Source organism: Ursus maritimus, unplaced genomic scaffold, assembly GCF_017311325.1.
Source record: "Ursus maritimus isolate PB19 unplaced genomic scaffold, ASM1731132v1 scaffold_29, whole genome shotgun sequence".
Lineage (NCBI taxonomy): Eukaryota > Metazoa > Chordata > Mammalia > Carnivora > Ursidae > Ursus > Ursus maritimus.
The window spans coordinates 1,542,527-1,561,728 of record NW_024425452.1 but is presented as its reverse complement, the minus strand read 5'-3'; the positions used below and the strand labels follow the sequence as shown (position 1 = coordinate 1,561,728).

At 56.9% G+C, this 19,202-nt stretch overlaps 2 protein-coding genes across 2 annotated transcripts in view; one reads left to right on the top strand and one right to left on the bottom strand.

The window, feature by feature from the left end:
* PRICKLE4 (prickle planar cell polarity protein 4) overlaps positions 1–1,843 on the bottom strand; it is a 3,973-nt gene extending 2,130 nt beyond the window's left edge. Inside the window, exons 1-2 of the mRNA XM_040643434.1 lie at positions 1,633–1,843; positions 286–458 (exon numbers count right to left, since the gene is read on the bottom strand). Of these exons, the coding sequence (XP_040499368.1) occupies positions 286–458; positions 1,633–1,843 (384 nt within the window). The remainder of the gene's footprint in view (positions 1–285; positions 459–1,632) is intronic.
* A 2,838-nt stretch (positions 1,844–4,681) lies between these two features.
* On the top strand, positions 4,682–14,375 carry FRS3 (fibroblast growth factor receptor substrate 3). The gene is given in 7 exon segments (XM_040643462.1): positions 4,682–4,721; positions 8,093–8,181; positions 9,127–9,313; positions 11,721–11,882; positions 12,710–12,867; positions 13,144–13,177; positions 13,180–14,375. Coding segments are annotated over 6 exon segments (1,479 nt in total). The 5' UTR covers positions 4,682–4,721; positions 8,093–8,115; the 3' UTR covers positions 14,052–14,375.
* Positions 14,376–19,202: the final 4,827 nt, after the last annotated feature.

The following is a 19,202-nucleotide window of genomic DNA, read 5'->3' as shown; positions in this document are numbered from 1 at the left end:
GGGGGGGGGGGGGGGGGGGGCTGGTCAGAGGCCGCACCACGCTCGTAGCTTCCCTCCTGGCTCTTCCATCCCAACCCCAACCTCGACCTCACTGTTCTCCCCATACCCCTGGCAAGCCCGCCTCCACTGCAGGCTCCACCAAGAACCCCTAAACTTGGCTTCTCTTTTTCAAGTGTGCCAAACTGTCAATCCCCCACCCCCTTTTCCTCACCGGAGTCCCTGGAGCTCGCCCCTTCTGCCCAAGTGAGAAGGCAACGGGGAATGGGCGGGGGGCACACTACATACCTTCTCGCAGGTGTGTTCTGCCAGCTTGGGAGGTACCAGGCGGGCCACCCCCTGTCCCAGGGCCTCCCGCCTCCGTTGGGCACAGAAGAGCCGCAGCTCAGCCAGCTCATCGTCCCCAAGGGCCAGGCAGTAGCGCTCCTGCAGAAACAGGCCTCCACTGAGACGGGGGGAGCCTCACAGACAAGACCAGAGTTTGAGGGGAGGGAGAAAGCTTAGCTGCTGGGTCAAAGGGAGGTCGTAGAAGCTCCCGGAAGTGCAGAAGATAACAGCGCAGAAAGGCGTTGAGAAGGAGAGGGAGAGAGGGAAAAGGGATGGAGGAAGTCTACCCCAGTCTCACCTCCCCCCAGGAATGGCCACCACCACCCAGGTCCTGACAGCCCACAGCACTGAGCCCTGTCACCACAAACGTAGATCGTTACCCGCAGTGAGCTGGAGCTCACTATCACTTTCCATTGTTTTTCCAATTAATTCCATGTTCTCCTGTCTTGCCCCCCCTTCAACTGAAGTGTAAGCCTTCTAGTCTGGACACACATAGGGCCCCAATAAATATTTAACCATACTCTCTACATTTGTACATTCCATTATCGGTTTCAAAAGTGGTTCATGTCCATTTTCTCATTTGCTCTTCAACTAAGCACGGTGGGCAGAGCAGAGGCCATTGCGCCCATTGTGGAGACTGGAAAGCTCAGGCTGGGGAGGGGGGATGACTTCCCCAATTAGTGGCAGAGCCAGCCAGGCCCTACATCCGTGTGCTCTGGCTTCTGCACCCACAGTAAATAGAGAGAGGGAGGTAAGAGATCGGGACGCTGGAGAGAGGGAGACCCACATCACTGTCCTGCGGAGGCAGCTGTTGCGGGAGGATCCGAAGCCCAGGCCAGTCGGGGGCCCCGCTGGTGTCCAGGCCAGGGAGCCCCAAGCTCAGAACTTTAGGACCCTGAGGAGATGCAGCGGGAGAAGGGTGGTTAAGTTTGCCTTCCTCTTCTTTCCTCCCTCCTCACTGACACCTCTTCTCCAATCTGGAATGACTCCAAGCACCCCCTCCTTCAAGATCAAGACAAGGACAGCTGATCCACTCCTGCATCTGTGGTCCAATTGAGGCAGGTTGGGGAGGCCCTATACCCCCAAATGGCATCCTGTCTTATGCTTTAAATCACTCCCTTTACTCCACTGGGTCAAAGCCTAGAGTCTGCTTTGACAACACAGACCGCCCCCCCAGGAGAGGTAATGTGTATTCATGTGAATAAGTTTAAAGTTGAACCCCCATGTCCCATCCTGAGGCGGCTGTAGAGACAGGGATTCCTGCAAAGAGAAAAGGGTCATGGGAGGCTGGGCACAACAGCTAACTACCTTCCAGGTGGTGGAAGTGGGAGGAGGTCTGCAGGATGGAGGGCATGTCGGGTCTCAGAGGGAAGGGAAGGGCTTCCACTACCTGTGAAGTCTCCTCAGGGAGCCCCTCTGGCAAGTGGCCTGGGTCACTGTCCGAGCTGGCTGGCGGACCTGGCTCGTGAGGGCTGAGGCTCTCCCCTTGGGGGGGCCCGTCAGAGTTCAGCACTGACATTGGCGACAAAGTCTGCCCAGAAAACAAGAACACCTTCCATTTACCAGCTGCCTACACTGTGCGAGGCAGTGCTAAGTGCTCTGCAGGAATGATCTTCCATCGTCCCAACCACCAGATGACCTGGGTGGTATTCCTGTCCCCATTTTATAGACAGCTACACTGAGGCTCAGGGAGCAGAAATGCCTGAGGTCACACAGCCACTAAGTGGCTGAGGCCAGGCCTTTCAGCTCCAGAGTTTCTGAAGCTCAGATTCTGGGGGTCTCCCAAGATTGGAAAGGAGGAAAGAGGAGGCCACGACGGAAGGAGAGGGCATTCCCCTTTTCTAGTGAGCCTTTGGGCAGACTGGCCCCTTCCCCGCCTCCCCAGCCTTAACTCCCACCACTGCTCACCGTGCACTGACCACTCCCAACACAGGCCCCACTTTCTTAGCTGCAGGCTCAGGCCTGGTAAAAGGACCACATCAGCAGGAGCCCTTCTCAGCCCCTCCAGCCCATACCCTGAGCTCCAGAGGTAAGTACAGTCTGCACCCCGAGGTTTAGTACTGATGTTTCTCTTTGTGCCCTGTGCCCATCTCAGTTCCTGATCTAGTCTCTAAGCTCGAGGACAGAGGAAAATCTTGTGCTTCTGGCTTCTACCTATAGCAGCAATTTCCAATTTCACTGGATAAATCTAAACACATCTCTTCAGCTCTCCTTGGGACTGGCCTTAGCAGGACCACAGTATCTTGGGGGTGGGGGTGACTACTGAAGTAATAAAGGAAAGGGCCCTGCCCTCAAGGAGCTCATAGTCTGGTGGGTAAGACAGAGATGAGACCCTGCAGAAAGAGGCCAGAGCCCTGGGCAGGTATATACAGCTCCTTAGGAAGAAAAAGAACCAAAGCAAACTTTTCTATAATGTTTACTCCATGCGAGGGACTATACTAGCATTTTACATAATATAATGCATCCTCAAAACAATCCTATCAGGTAGTTTCTGTCATCCCATTTGATGAGTGAAACAAACTGAGGTTAACTTGCCTAAAGTCACACTAGAAAGCTGAAGGATGTCCTAGGAAGAGGTGGCCTTTGAGATCCAGGATAGATTCTGACAGTAGCTGAGCACAGGAGGGTCTCACCAAATCCCAGGCCTCTAGGAGACCCAGCTGTGGAGTTGGGAACAAGGTTTGGGCTATAACAGTTATATTGCTTCCCAGCCCTGAGCACCCGTCCTACCTGCGCCCCCACCTTCAGATGGCCTGTGCCACCCATCCCTGCTTCCACACCCATCTGCTTCCTTCCTGTTCAGTCCCTCTCGTCAGTTTCCTGTGGAAAGCAGCCAGGATGGGCTGTTCACATTCAGGGCCAGGAGTAGCCACTTCCCCTAACAGCACTGCCCCTGCTCCAGGAAGCAAGAGGTGCTTGGGAGAGGGTCGGGCACAGGATGGGGGCCATCTGGGACCTCAGAGTGGATTTGTACCCCCTCTTCCAAGTTATAGTTTGTATGAAATTGCCCCCCACAGAAACAACCCTCAGAAATCAGCTCTCACCCCTCACCCTTCCATCCTCCCACCTCCACTCAGCACTGGACGACGTCTTACTAACATGCTGGATTCCTTCAAGAATTCCCCTCCCCTCAGGTCTGAACCCCATCTCTCGCCGCACCCCCCCCCCCACGGGCAGGTGCAACCGGCCTCAAGAGTTCGACCTTCCCAATCCACCCCTGCCCTCGATGACAGAGCCTGCGCGGTCCTAGGGACTGGGGAGGTAAAAGGTTGGGAAGGTTTTCCGCGGACAGTGAGAGGGAGAAAAGAAGTGCCCGGTCCCGCCAAGTGCCCTCTCGACAGATCCCCAAAGTTTTTTCTTGGACTTCCCCGGGACTCAGCTGGGGTTCCCAGTCTGGCTGCTGGGAGTTTTGGGGAGGGAATGGGATTCCGCTGGGGTCTCACCCTCGCTGCGCGCCGGCGTCCGGGCCGTTCTGGACAGACCCCACCGTCGGGCCCCCCACCCAGTCCCCACCCCGAGGCCTCAGCGCCTGCCTCTGCCCGCCCCGGGAGCGCGGCCCTTCCTCTCCCACGCCCCCCGCGGCCCCTGCCCGCCCCTCCCGGACTGGTAGAGAGGACGGCTCGGGAGGGGCCTGGAGTTGCAGCCTGAAGGAAAGAATTTGGGGGATCTCAGGGTGGAAAGTGTGCAGGCTCAACTGCCCCCCTCTCCATCCCAGGGGTGTAGCGCCGTCACGGCGCCCCAGGGGGCACAGGAAAGACACCAGGGAGCTGCCGTCGCGCTAGGTCTTTAATCGCTCGCGAAACAGAACGCCTTTCGGAGCCAGCAGTTCCCCCCTCCCAGACCCTCTCTCGGGTCTCCTAGCGCCGCCCCTCTCTGGGTGTCCTCGCCCTCACCCAGTTGCCTCGGCCGGTCCCCAGCCCTTTTTAGGGATCCCTTGTCTTGCCCTTCTCCCTTCTGTCCCTTCAGGCCTTTCCCCCATCTTTTTTGCCTCTCCCCCACCTCGGTCCCTTTTCTGATCGCGGGAGTGGGAACCTCTGGTCCCAGCTCTGGTTCCCTCCTCAGCCCCGCCCCGCGCCTCGCGCCCCGCGCCCCGCCCCGGCTCAGCTCCTCCCCGCCCCGCCCCCGCGGGGCTAGCTCTGCGGCTGGCCCGGAGCGCCCTCTGGCGTCTGCGCATGCTCCCTGCTCCCGACTGCAAAGTCCTCCAAAGGGACCTTCTAGGCTGCGTGCCGGTCGCCCCCGATCGGGTCGGCCCGCCCGCAGCGTCTCGTTGGTGCTGCCGGTGACCTCCGACCCCGCGGCCGCGGGGCGGGGCGGGGAGGCCTTAGCTCCGGGCGGGCGGCGGCTGCTGCAGCGGGACCCGGGAGCGGGGCCCGGCGCCGCCCGGGCCGCGGGGCGATGTGAGTCGGGGCGCGGCGGGGCGGGGACGAGGCGGTTCCACCGAGGCCGCACCGCGCCGCGCCACAGTCTCCGCTCCCTCCCGAGGAAGCCCTGGGCGGGCGGGCGGTGGAGTCCCGGGGCTGGGGGCGGGGATCCAGGGACGGCGCGCGGCCCCGACCTCCCCCATTGCTTCCCGGTGTCTGTAGAAATTCCCCTGACAACCCCGCAACCTAAATCTGTCGCTCACTCCCCAGAACCACCCCACCCCCACCTCCGGACACACCTTCGCTTGTCCTGGAGCCCTTGGAACCCCCTCACTCCGGCGAATTCTCCTGTTAACGCCCGCAGAGTCACCATTCTCCGGGATGCCCCCAAATGCTTCCAGAGCTCTGCGGTTCCTCTGATCCTGCATACGCCCCATTCTCCCTGCACCATGCTCAAATGCAAAAAACTTGCCCACGTTTTCCCGAGCCCTCATATATTTTGAGTCCCCGTAACCTACCCTGACGCTCCCATCTCCAATCTACACCTATCCCAGACCAGAGCCCCTTCTTCCTGTCCCAGCCAATGTAACCCCCCACCTCACTGAAGTGTCATGATATGTTCTGATATCTTAAAGACAAATGAAGGGGACAGAAAAAGGTGCAACACCCTCCCCCATCTTGCACCCTATAATTCTTGGTTTCACCCTGACTCCCTGTTGGTGGCTCAAGCCTCAGTATTTTCCCAGCTGCCTGTCTTAGGCTGTGCACACCTCCCTCAGCCTGCTTCTGTCTAGAGAATAAGCCAGGCCAAGTGGGTGGGGGTCCTTTTATCTGGGAAGTTGTACGAGGAAGCAGAGCACAGGGGGCCCTGGGAAAGGATATTGCTTTTGGAAAGCAGGAGGGTGGGATTTCAAGGATCTCCAAGGTCCTGGCTTGTCAACTTGTCCTCCTGGGCCTCATTTCCGAAATTTTGATTTATTATTAGCATTTATGTTAAAATTTTAGGCCTTTAAGAGCTTGGGAGACAGAAAATCTATCAAGCTTCCAGATGTGAGATTGAGAAAGCTTGGTTTGTCCTGGAGGAGGCAAATGTCCATTTTTGTGACCTTTTTCCTACATACTTACCTCTAGAATTTATTTAAGTGAGAAGCCTCCCCGTTTACAGATGTTTCTCTTGAAGACTAAGGCCTTGAGGTGGGAGGTGGGAGACCAGAGTCTCCCAGACACTTAGTGGCTACAAAACAGACTAGAATATTTTTCCTGAATCTTAAGCCAGCGTTCTTTCCAATACATCACAGGGTCCTTTTGAGAAAGCTCTCTGTAAAGTTCTCTGTCAAGGTAAGGTGGTGCTTTTGGTGTTGGTTGTAACGGGTTTCTGCTGCGTTCTAAAGGCAGCTGAAAAGGCTGCCTCATTGCTACTCGGGGAGCCGCTCCCACTCAGGGCCTGTGGGACTTCCAATTTGTGGCCCCTCTGCCCTTGATCTCACTTTCTTTGTTGTGTTTCTGTCCTATTAGGACCTGGAACAGATATCCAGGTGGGATGGACTGACAGCAAGTGAGTTTCATTAACAGCTGGGGGTGAGGTTTAAGGTTTCCACTAACCTGTGGTCTCTGTCTCCTGTGCTAGGTGAGCCCCAGGTGTGTCCCAGAGGGATCCAGGGGACTTCTCTGCAGACTACTTGCCATGATGCCCCACCAAGAACAGGGGGAATAAAGGGGGGTCCTTCCCCATGCCCCTCCCATGGTCAGCTCCCCAATGGCCTGGGTGAGGTGAGAGCTGTGTATAGGAGCCACTTTTCTGGAGTTCTCCAAGTTGGGTGGAATGGGGGATACAGGTCAGGATTGTTCAAGGCTTTACACATTCATTGGGAGTTTTGGAAGGATATCTGATCTTACAGATTCATTTTTTAAAAGATATATTTACTTATTTTAGAGAGAGAGAGAGAGAGTGAGAGCGTACAAGCAGAAAGGGCAGAGGGAGAGAGAAAAAGAGAATCTTAAGCAGGCTTCATGCCCAGCACAGAGCCTGATGCAGGGCTCTATCTCATGACCCTGAGATGACAACCTGAACTGGAATCAGGTGTCAGAGACTTAACCAAGCCACCCAGGTGCCCCTTACAGATTCATTTCTTTCTCTCTCTCTTTTTTTTTTTTTTTTTAAGATTTTATTTATTTGACAGAGAGAGAGACAGCCAGCAAGAGAGGGAACACAAGCAGGGGGAGTGGGAGAGGAAGAAGCAGGCTCCCAGCAGAGGAGCCTGATGTGGGGCTCGATCCCAGCACTCTGGGATCACGCCCTGAGCCGAAGGCAGATGCTTAACGACTGCGCCACCCAGGCGCCCCTGGAGACTCATTTCTTACATCAAGTTGCAGCCCCTTCTGGTTGGGATTGTTGGCTGTGTGTTTCTTTGCTCCCTTAGGTCACTCCAGCTTGGTGGTCTCCTCCCCATTCTAGACAGAGGCCTCACTGTTGTGACATATAATCCAAGTACCATAATCCCGGAGGGAAAAGCCAGATAGTAAGGCCTCTGGTCTCCCGTTTAGGCAAATGGGAGCAATCCGAGCATTTATCTTTTTAAGGAAGAAATACCTGATGAAAGGTATAAAAAATGTGCTCTGTTTCAAGTTCAGTCTTCTTACTGTAGCTTTTGACCGTGGTGTGATGCCTCAGGGAAGGGACCATCAAAAAGATAAAGTTGAAGATGTTGGGATGGTGGTGAGGGGACAAAAGAAAATCTGGGTGATGTGGGAAGGGTGAGGTAGAAAAGAAGGGGAAAAAAAAAGAGGAAGGTCCAGGCCAAAGTGTGGGGGACTCCCAAGGTACAGTTTCTGTGCTGAATCTGGGTGAAGGCCCTGGACTGGTATCCGGGTCCCTCCGAGGCAAATCGCTTCTTCTGGTCCCCTGCCTATTTATTTATTTATTTATTTGGAGTGGGGGAGGAGCAGAGGGAGAGGGACTAGCAGACTCATGCTGAGCATGGAGCCTGACGCAGGGCTCGATCCCGCAACCCCAAAGATCATGACCTGAGCTGAAATCAAGAGTCGGATGCCTAACCGACTGAGCCACCCAGGCGGCCCTCCCTGCTTTATCCGTGCTTTTCCTGCTGCCCTGGCTTCCATTTGCTTTCATCACATCAGTCAGAATCCTCCTCACTTCTCAAGGTCCAGATCAGATGTTACCTTTGAGAAGCTCTTCCATCCCTCTGTCAGCATTAACCTAACACATGCTAACTTGAATTACCGTTTATCCTGGCCCTGGATGTGAGAGTGTGAATTTCTTAGAGGAAGGACAGGGCCCTACTAGGTCCAGGAGTAGGTGATCACAATGAGGTGGTTCTTCCAGAGTCCCCAGAGCGGGGCTTTTTGGAGCTGACCTTGATGACCTTATCCCTTTCGTTTTCCTCTAGGGCGGACTGGCTTCTCTGACACCATGGGGAGCTGCTGCAGCTGCCTGAACAGAGACAGCGTCCCAGACAACCACCCCACCAAGTTCAAGGTACCCACAGCTCCCTTTTCTCCTGAGCTCCCAGCATGGCCTCCTGGGCTCGGGCCAACCTGGAGTTGGTTTGCCTCCCTAGAGAAGGTGAAGTGACAGGCTGAGGTGGTGGCTCGTGAAGACTCCTCAGGGACCCAGACCACTGCCCACCGTGTGGCTCTCCTACACAGTGAATGTCCTACAAGGAATGCAGAAATACTGGGGTGCAAAAACCGTGCTTTTGGAACATTCACTCCTGCCAGTAGCTCTCTGTAGCCTTACGTATAATTTTTTCTGGAGAAAACAACAAAAGCCTGTGTTTGTGAGTTAATATGCACAAAGTATGCATAATGCACGATAAGCCCTATTTTAGCGTTTGCTGTTGGCTTTGGGAAGCTAAGGCCAGACCCAGTGGACCTGGGCACTCCTGGCCCCTGGTACCGCGCACCTCCCTGTAGGGGAGTCCCCTCCTCACGCCCAGCTTGCTGAGATACACCTTCTCCTGCTCACCAGAAGAGGGAGCCCTCAGCAAGGTCCTAGAGTTGGGGAGGTGGTGGTGGAGGTCTGTTGTCTCACCGCCCCCGCCCCCCCCCCCGCCCGCCCTGGGGGCCTTAAGATTTTGAGATTGTAACCAAACTCCAGGCTCCATTAGAATCCGGTCCTTGGGCACAAGCCATGGACCTTGGAGTTCCTCTAACCTTGGTCATCAAACTGCCCAACCTTGGAGGTCAACTGACCACCCCTCCATCACTGCCCAAGTGACAAAGCTGAGGCCTAGGGAAGGACGGTGGGTCAGTGGCTCTGCTTCATCTGCTTGGTCTCCTAGTGGTCACGTGGCATACCGGGGAGCCCAGTAGAGGCAGGTGAGCTCCCTTGGCCGCCCAGCCGCTGCCCCGCATTGGCCTGAGGGACTCCTGAACGTACTTGTTGGACCCACCCACTGAGCCTCTGTTCCCTGGCCGCCAGGTGACAAATGTGGATGACGAGGGGGTGGAGCTGGGCTCCGGGGTCATGGAGCTGACACAGAGCGAGCTGGTGCTGCACCTGCATCGGCGCGAGGCTGTCCGCTGGCCCTACCTCTGCCTGCGGCGCTATGGCTACGACTCCAACCTCTTCTCCTTTGAGAGCGGCCGCCGGTGTCAGACGGGCCAGGGTGAGTCCTGCTGCTGCCGCGCGCTGCACCTGGGCGGGTACTGGGGCAGGAAGTGTGCGCTCGGGACCGTGGGGAGGCCTGTTGACATGGCAGGTGTTGCCCGGGGAAGGGAAGGGTGATGGCCAAGAGCGGCATGTTGATCCGGAACTAAGTGGACTCCCAGCCGAGGCTGTTTGTCCTCAGGCATTGCGGCTCCAGCCTGGGTCCTTTCGTGGGGGCATTTGTTGCACGGTCCATGGGAATGAGCCAGTGCTCCCAGGCCAGAGCCCATCTGGGAAAGCAGGTGATTCCTCCCTCTGTTACTCTAGTTTCGAGGGTACCGCTTGTCCCCTCTGTAGGAACAAACTTTCTTCTGAGCCCCCAGGTCATACACCCTGGAGCCCGTGAATAGCGAAGGGTCAGGCTGGGAGCTCTGGTTACCTTGGAGCCGTGCGGCTTGGGAATGATAGGCTCGGAGGCCGGACTCTTGGGTGTCTGATGTACAGAGTAACTGCCAAGAGGTTAATCTTTGTCTCCTGTCACCCAGAGTGTGATGTATTCTCCCTTCTTCCCCTCTCTCCCTGCAGCCAGGGGTCAGAGAGTAGTGATTGTCCCATGAAGTCAAGGCCAGAGCCTGCCGTGGCTCTTTGAAGGAGGAGCGTGGTCTGGGCTTATCTCCTAGGGCCCAGACCTGAGCTCTGCAGAAGGAGCCCAGCCCGGGCTTGCATTCGATGCAGTCAGGGCTGTGACTGCGGGGTGGCATGAGCAGGCTTCTCTGATGAGGCCAGCGTCACAGCAATGAGTCTCTGACGTGCTGTTGCCTGGGAGCCTTCCCCTCCACGCATCCTCCCTTGTGGACCTTGGAGGCAGGGATGCTTACACTGGCTGAGCAGAAAGAGGACAGGAAGGGGCTTTTCGTCGTGGGGTTTCAGCCACACTTGGGATTCCAGAGGGGTTGCCCTAGACCTACCTGCACACCGGGTTCTCCTAAAACTCCGGGCTTTCCCAGCCTTTCCTAGCCCCTAACATATCTTGCCAGAAAAGTCCTTTTCCTTCTCTTCCCCTCTAGCCTTGCTGCCCCATTCCTAAAAACCTCAGTTGACCCATATCCCAGCCTGGTTTTATTCATCTTTGTTGTGGATATATGCATGCACGCACCCCAAGTAGCCTCCCCTCAGTGCCGGGCCCTCCTGTTGCCAGGATGGGGTGTGCAGAACCCAGGCTGGCCCAACACCCCAGGGGCATCTTTGGATCCCTTGAATCACAGGAACTCGGTCCAGTGCTGCCATCCCTGGGGCTGTGAGCTGCTGCATTGGGGTCCGAGGCCTGTAAGGGGCTGCATTGTAGAGCTGCATGGTGGCCTGGCCGTGTGTGTCCCGCAGCGAGTCTGCCCATCCTTTCTTCCTTCCGCACCAGAGCTTAAGTTCCGTGAGCCAGGGGCCTATCCAGAGTAGACATTCTCTCTCTGGCCAGACACTGGGCTGAGTACCCAGTGAACAAGCAATGAATAGGACAGACTCTCCTGCCTTCAAAGAGCTTGGACGTGGTTGGGCATTGAGCTGAGGGTTGTGCCCTGGGTAGAGCCCCTTTCTCTGGGGAACAGAGGGTGGCAGGCAGAGGGCGATGGGGCAGATGTGAAGTGGAGTGGTCATTCATCTAACACAGTAGTGCCCGCACTGAATCTGCAGGGGAGACCCCCAGTGGGTGTCTGAAACCACAGACAGTACCGAACCTGTATGTACTGTGTGTTTTCTTACACGGACGTGCCCGTGATACGGCTTAATTTACGAATGAGGCGCAGTGAGAGATGAATGACAATAATAGTAAGGTAAAACAATGGTAACAACATACTGTAATCAACGTTCCGTGAACGTGGTCTCTCTCTCAAAATATCTTACGGTACTATGCTCAGCCTTCCTGTGATGATGGGGGAAGATAGTGTGCCCACGTGCTGAGAGGAAGTGAGGGGAGTGACGCAGACAGTATGAGGTAGCGGTAGGCTCCCGCCGACATGGGGCTCGTCTGCTTCCGGACCCCCCTTGACTGGGAGTCACTGAACCCGTGGAAAGCAAAACTGTGGATAAGGGGCAGCTACTATGCTTTTCTGCTTTGATGTTGACTTCTTGTCCCCTCACCTGTGTACCCCTCACCTGTGAACGTGATCACGCCCGGAGGAATGCAGGTGCGGTATGAGATCTCTAGCTGATGGTAATGGTGAGGGAGGGGGACGGCAGGGCGCCTTGGGCCCAGCTTCTCCCCCAGCTCTTGGATCTGAGGGTGTGCTCAGGAGGAGGGGCCTCCCTGCCCCTGCAGGCCTGGGACTCGAGTTCAGGGACATCCCTGAGCGTCGTGCGTCTGTTCGGCCTCTCTAGCCCCTGCCTGTTGGCGCGTGGTCAGAGGAGCCTCACTTCTTCCCATGCTCCTCCAGGGATATTTGCCTTCAAGTGCTCCCGGGCCGAGGAGATCTTCAACCTGCTTCAGGACCTGATGCAGTGCAACAGCATCAACGTGATGGAAGAGCCGGTCATCATCACCCGCAACAGCCACCCGGCTGAGCTCGGCCTCCCTCGGGCCCCCCAGCCTCCCAATGGTGAGGAGACCCTCTCCCCAGCCTCCGTGCTTGTCCACACGTGCCCGAGCCCAGGGAGGGCCGGGCTTGGAGGCACAAGGCAGGCAGGCAGGTGGGACGGCCGGGCGACCCAGCCTTCCTGGACAGTTGCCCGCCAGCTGATGACTCTTGGGGATGAATAAGTCCTGGTCTGGCCAATCAGGTGACTCAGTCTGAGGCTGGGGAGTCCTGGGCCTTGTAATGACTGATGGTCCGCGAGCAGACAGGAAGACATTGAGTTTCCATGGAAACAGCAGTCTGGAGATATTTTGCTTCCTTCCTCTGTCTACTGGGTCACACCCATCTACCTCGCCTGACTTGGTGCAGGCATCTTTGCCCGTGACTGTTTTCTGGAGAGGTTCCCACACCTTCTGCTTGTTTATTCCCTGAGTCCACACTGAGCTCCTGCTCGGTGTTCTCTCCGTGGGCTGGCCTGTGGGGGAGTGCAAAAGATAGAGAAATGCAGTCCCTGATGTCTGGGAGCTTCCCTGGAGCTCACTGGCAGAGCTAGAATGGGGTGAAGGGACAACGCAGTGACGACAAGGTGGCCTTAAGCGTTTTAGCTAAGGCTGGACCGGGGGAAGTGGAGCTCATGCTGAACTTGGAGGGAAGGGGCAGAGTTTGAGGAACAGAGAGGTGAAAGAGAATGGGGGCTGCCGGTTCAGCGGGGCTCACCACCTGGGGGGCCCTGGGAGTGTCTTGCCTCCCCCAGAAGACCCTGGGACGCCACACGTGCAGTCGCAGGTGATTGTCAGGTGGTGTAAGGAACTCGCCCTTCCCCCACGTGGGCTTGTCTCCTGTGTGCCCAGCTCTAGGCTACACTGTCTCCAGCTTCTCCAATGGCTTCCTTGGCTGCCCGGGAGAGGGCCTGAGATTCTCAGCACCCCGGCGCCCCTCGACGAGCAGCCTGCGACACCCCTCACTTGGGGAAGAGTCCACTCGTGCCCTCATTGCCCCTGATGAGCAGGTGAGGAAGCAGCTGTCTTGCCCCTCCCCATTGCTCTGGGCCGGGGGCGGGGTGCTAGGACACATGGCCGCCTCATAAGGATCATGGGAAGGGAAGAGAATCACCACGGTCCCTTACTGTCCAGAAAAGGGATGCAGCTTCCCTGGGAAGTTGGGTGGACCAGGAAAAGGGGGAATCCAGCTCTTCTCCCCTGTGCCTCTCTTATGCTGTCCCTTCTGCTCTCTCCTTCCTCCCTGCCCTTGCGCCCTCCTGCTTCACTTGGAGTCCTTCCCCCAGTCCCACACCTATGTCAACACGCTAGCCGGTGAGGATGANNNAGCCGGCATTGCCTGCAGCCCCTGCCCGAGGGCCAGGTGCCCTTCCCCCTCCAGCCTGGGGGCCCTGACCCCCGGGACCCCCAGGTGTTCCTGCAGCCGGGCCAGGTGAAGTTCGTGTTGGGCCCCACCCCTGCTCGGCGGCACACGATGAAGTGCCAGGGCCTCTGTCCCAGCCTGCGTGACGCCCCCCCCCACAACAACAACAACGAGGGCGCTTCCGAGTGCCCGGCCCAGCCCAAGTGTACCTATGAGAACGTCAGCGCCGGGCCGCGGCCAGGGGCCAGCTGGAGACTGAGCACAGAGGAGCCAGGCTGGAACAGCCTTGCCCACCGCCGGGCAGCCCTGCTGCACTACGAGAACCTGCCCTCCCTGCCCCCTGTGTGGGAGGGTCAAGCCCGGCAGCTGGGGGAGGAGGCTGGGGATGACGGAGACTTGAGGGATGGGCTCACTCCTTCCTCCAATGGTTTCCCTGATGGCGAAGAGGACGAGACCCCGCTGCAGAAGCCCACCAGCACCCGGGCTGCCCTCCGTAGCCGTGGCGGCTTCCCTGTGCCACTGACCCGCCGCCGAGGCTCCCCGAGGGTCTTCAACTTTGATTTCCGCCGGCCGGGCCCCGAGCCCCCCAGGCAGCTCAACTACATCCAGGTGGAGCTGAAGGGCTGGGGTGGAGACCGCCCCAAGGGGCCCCAGAACCCCTCGCTCCCCCGAGCCCCCGTGCCCACCACCCACCCTGCCCGCAGCTCAGACTCCTACGCCGTGATTGACCTCAAAAAGACCGTGGCCATGTCCAACCTGCAGAGGGCGCTGCCCCGAGACGATGGCACTGCCAGGAAAACCCGGCACAACAGCACTGACTTGCCTCTGTAGGGACTTCCTCGCGCTCTGCCTCACGCTCCTGTCCCCTGAACCCACACCCCGGGTTCACGGTTGCTTCGCAGAAGGGCACCGAGGTGGAACCAGATGCTTCCCTGCGCTGGCTGGCATCCCCAAGGATACCAGCCACTGAGTCTACTGGTCTCCCGAGTTGGGGAGAGAAGGGTGACCGGGCGAGGAGGAAGCCGTGACGTAAACTGTGAAGGGTTCCCCTGATGCATTTAACACCCTCCCGTTATGTCCATTTGTCTTGTCTGTCGTCTGTCTGTGTGTTCTCTTTGGTTGAAATTTTGAAACATTTTGTACCTGTTGATTTTATTTATCAGTTTATTTTTCTATTTATTGTTTTAAATGTAATTTAACATATTTATTATTAATATGATTATTTTTAAATTCTGGCTTGGTGAATGATGTCAAATTCTTAGGGAGTCATTCCTGGCTTGGTTCTGGGTGGGCGTAGGGGAGGCCTTCTAGAGGCAGGGGCTTCATTCTGGGAAATTTTCGGGTGGTGGTGTTCTTGTGGTAAGTCTGTGACCGTTTCTTTTTCTCCTTCAAGAAGCCCCGGCCCAGAACTTAAAGTTGCCAGGGATGGATGTGCTGTCAAAGGAAAGTGACAGGACAGCTGGAGTCCTGGATGCAGAAAGGGGATCTGGAAGGAAAACTGCCCTGATGGGAACAGCCTGACCCTCCTGAGTTGGTGGGGGAGGACAGGGGTTGGGGGAGAGGGGGCTATACCAGCTTTCCCCTCTCTAGGACGCCCTACTGATGTCCCTTCTGCCACCAGGCAGGTCCCAGGGTTTCCTGATCTCCTTTAACACCTTGGCCCAGAGGTGGACCCTGGATCCTCCTTCGGCACCCCCAGCATGGCTAGATCAAGGCTAGAACCTTTAAGCAGGACTTTGCTAAAAGCCCAGGAATAGCAAAAGGAAAAAACAGAGTGTAATATATCACCAACTCATTGGGCTTGCCTACTTATTTTCCCAGAGAACTGCTCCTCAGCAACGGACTCTTTGGGGTGCTTCTACCCTACCACAGGAGCCAGCCCTAGCAGAGTCACCACATGTGAACACCTGCCTGGAAGCCGGGGGTCTGCCCAGGGCTGCACGAGCCCCCAGCCTGGTGCAGTGTTGCAGGAGCTCTGTTTCCTCGTCTTGAGGCTGCCTCTCCCTCCTCTCGCCGGCCTCCCTGCCTCCAAGACTCCATTTCTATCTCGGCCCCCTGAATCTAAAGGAAATCCAGCATCTGCGATAAGCTATTCAGGGCCCAGGGGAGGAGTGGGAGCAAGGTTTGTGCAAGACTTAGGGACAAGCCTTCTTGTCTCTGGGCACTGTTTGTGCCCCAGCTCCCTGCCCCACGGAGCAAACAGACCTGTCCTCCTTACTAAGGAAATCGGCCAGGGCGGGGCCTACCCAATACCCTCCTTGCCTGCTGTCCAGGACAACACGGCCCGTGCTTCAATTTCGGGGCTGCCCTCTACCCTGGGTGGGAATCGAACTGACCAGTTTCCAGGCTTCTCCACCCTCGGATGTCACTCTCTTGTCAGTGAATGGGTGACAAGAGAACTGGTCCCAGTGGGATGTGGGAGAGGCCCTTCACCTGGGGCCTAGCAGGGTCCTGGGGCACAGCTGCTGCTACTCTCCCAGAGCTGGCACCAGACCCTTCCCTCAACCTCCTTCTGATCTCTGGACCAGAGGGAGGACAGCTCCGGACTGGGTTCCTCGCACTGTGTCTGCCTGTAGGGGATGATGTCTTCTCTGCAGCCCACCCACGCAGCTCCGTTCTGCTTTCTCCGTGTCCTCCCCACACTAGTCAGGAGTGCTGGTCTCTCCACACAGGAGGGCCACGATGGGGCAGAGGGCGCAGGTATGGCCGTGTCAGTGACACGGGTCTGCTCGGGCTCATCCTGACGGACACTGCTGTGGGGGAGCCCTGCTTGCGTCGAGAACGGGTCGTGGTTCTGACTCAGCTATGATCTCTGCTGTCTTGAACAACTGGTCACCCCCAGGGTGCCTCGGCTTTTGCACCTAGAAAACACGGAGCTAGTCGTGAGAAGTAGCCAATGAGATGATGAACACCACGGCACCTTGGAAAGGAGACAGCGGGCAGGCTGTGTGAACAACCCAGCTGTTCCAAAGGGAAAAACCACTGGAAGTCACCACTCTTCAGTCCCGGAGACCCAGGCCTCCTGCTGCAGCCATGCTGACCGGTGCGGGGAGCAGCTAGCCTTGTCCTCTGGGGTAGCCCCAGACCAAGTCCTAGCGGCTTCCGTGCGCAGGTTTGTGGAGCCTGGGGGTCCAGCAGCCTTAGCCCAGGAACTGGCTCCCAGCCAGTGTGGCTGCCAGCCTTCCTGCTCCCCTCCCCCAGGTCATCACCTCTGACCCATGAGATCAACTGCAGGAATTTTCCTCCGGCGGGGCGGGTGGGGTGTGGGTGGACAGCTTTCCAGGCGGGAAGTGGAGGCTGGGAGTGATGCCCCGGAGGACGACCGCTGCTCCCATGGGGGAGCCTGCCCTGCTGATGTCAGGGTGTGGCGTCCTGACGGAACCATTTCAAAGATCGTCACCAGCATCAGCGAATGTTTGCTGAGCGCTCAGTTCCCTTCTTTAGAAGCAGGCGCTCCCCACCCCCTGGGCTGCCCTCAGGAAAGGACTGGAGCCAGCATCCTGTCCAGGAGTGACCTTTCAGGTCAGACCAGGAGCGGCCCTCCCCAAGCCCACCCTGGGTAATAACAGCACTCTACAATGGTATAAACACAGTCGGCTTTCCAGAGGGCCCCGCGGACCGTTTATCTCTCCCAGTCTCGCCAGGCCGGATTGTTATCACCGCTGTGCAGAGGAGGAAACAGGCCAAGAGGTAAAGTGACTTGCTTCAGGCCACGAAGGTAATTAGTGGCTTGAGCTGGGGCTGCGTGCCAGGCGTGTGTCTTTCTGAGCCCCCACCTGGCCTGAAGGGGCTTCGTTCCCTTGAGTGGGCTGCAGAAAGAGCGTGTTGGGGGCTCTGGCCTGGAAGACTGGGCCTGTGGGACCACCTGCTGAGGCCACATCTCCAGGGCTTCTGCTCAGGAATCCTCGCGAACTCCTAGCCGGGGCCTTGCCTGCTGAACAGGGGACGTGCCCCCCCTACAGCCACCCCGTGCCTGCCCATCCCTCCCCCTTGACTTCTCTGTTTACATTTTTTTTTTTTAATTTGAGTATAGTTGACAAACGAGTTACATTCATTTCAGGTGTACAACTTCGTGATTTGACAAGTTTAGACATGATGCCGTGCTCACGAGTCTAGCTTCCCTCTGTCCTGTCAGGTCGCTCTTACAAGGTCATGGGCTGTGTCCCGAGGCCGTGCCTTGTCTGGACCTCCCGCTCACTTTCCCCGTTTTGTCCAACCCCCCACCGCTCCCCACTGCAACCATCCGTGTGTTCTCTGTATTTATAGGTCTGATTCTGCTTTTTGTTTGTGTATTCACTTTTTTATGTTTATTTTTTTGCAAGAGATTTTATTTATTTATTTGACAGAGAAAGAGAGAGCACAAGCAGGGGGAGGGGCAGAGGGAGAGGGAGAAGCAGGCTCCCCGCTGAGCCGGGACCCCGATGCAATGCTCTATCCCAGGACCCTGGGATCACGACCTGAGCCGAAGGCAGACGCTTAACTGACTGAGCCGCCCAGACGCCCTTATTCACTCTGTTTAGATTCCACTTATGAGTGAAATCATGTGGTATGTGTCTCTCAGTCCGACTTATTTCACTTCGCGTGATACCCTCTCGGTCCATCCGTGGTGTCACCAATGGCAGGATTGCCTCCTGTTTATGGCTGCATAATGTTCCATTGTATATGCCACATTTTCCTTATCTGTTCGTCCATTGATGGACATTCAGCTCTGCCCCCTTTGCTCCTGCAAGGCCTCGGAATGGCTCCCGTTCTGTCGATGGCTGTGCGGGAATCAGCCCGGCCGCGCCTGGCCCTGCCGCCCTCCCCTGACGTGCTGTCTGGGTCCTCACAGGAGCCTGGCTTCGGTTAGGTCAGGGCTTCTCTGAGCTCTGGGGTGCCCTCCGACCAATACCTTAAAGGGGAGTCATATTCCCAGGGGAAGGGGGTTTTAGAATGAGGGACCCCTGGACTTGAGAAAAGAGGCTGAAGGGAAGGGAGGAGAGCTGTAGAGGGCGGAGGGCCTGTGTGGAGCCCCAGGGGCTCTGTGTCTACAGAATCAAGAGTCCAGGATACAATCTCACAGCTCAGCTGAGCTAAGAGCCATTCAGCGATCCTTTTGGCAGGATTCTTGGCGATGTCTATCAGGGTTTTGCTCACATGCTTCCCGGGAGGGGGAGATGGCTATCTCAAAAATCCTCCCTCCAGTCAGTGTTATGATGTCCCTAAATGCCTCTCATTAGGGCCTAATTCTGCTCACAGATCCACACATGGCCCTCTAGTCCCTCTGCCAAGGGTGCTGAACTTCGAAACTTGGCATCACCACTTACTCACAACTGGACTCCTCTGTGCTTTGGTTTCCTCACCAGTGACAGAGAGATAATAACGGTCCCTCCCTCATGGAAACGTTGTGAGGATAAAAATAAGAGAATGCCTGGCCAGCACGAACCATGGCAGCCGGCCCATAGTAAGTGCTCAGTAAACGGCAGACATTTTCACCAGAACGTGGTTCTTTCTGGCATAGCTGGAAAGATATCCACCCCTCTGTCTACCTCTCTGTGCTCTAGTTTGGCCCAGAATGGAGTGCGTTACCCAGGCTTGACCCTCCCCTTCCGTCAGCCCAGCGTCTTCCTTGTTCTAGACATTATACTCCTGCTAATGCAGCCCAAGTTAGTGCTCCCTTCACTGGCCTTTCTGGCTCTTGGGACCTTAGAGCTGGCCTGAAACCACCAGGTCCTTCCATAGGAACACCTGCAGCGCTCCTCACCCCCGGCCCCCATCTAATATTAGAGTCCTTGGCTTGTTACTTCAAAGTCTGAACTGTCCATTCATTCAGGTGATATTTCTTCTTGGTCATTGGGTCTGTCCTGGAATTTAGAGGCGCCAGCTCTTGCCACGAACACGGAGGTGACGGCAGAGCATAGATGGGGGCTGGGAGCATCAGAAAGGAGGGTCCGGGAGGGGATTCTCCATGGGCCATGGAGCATGAGTTTGGCTGCATCACTG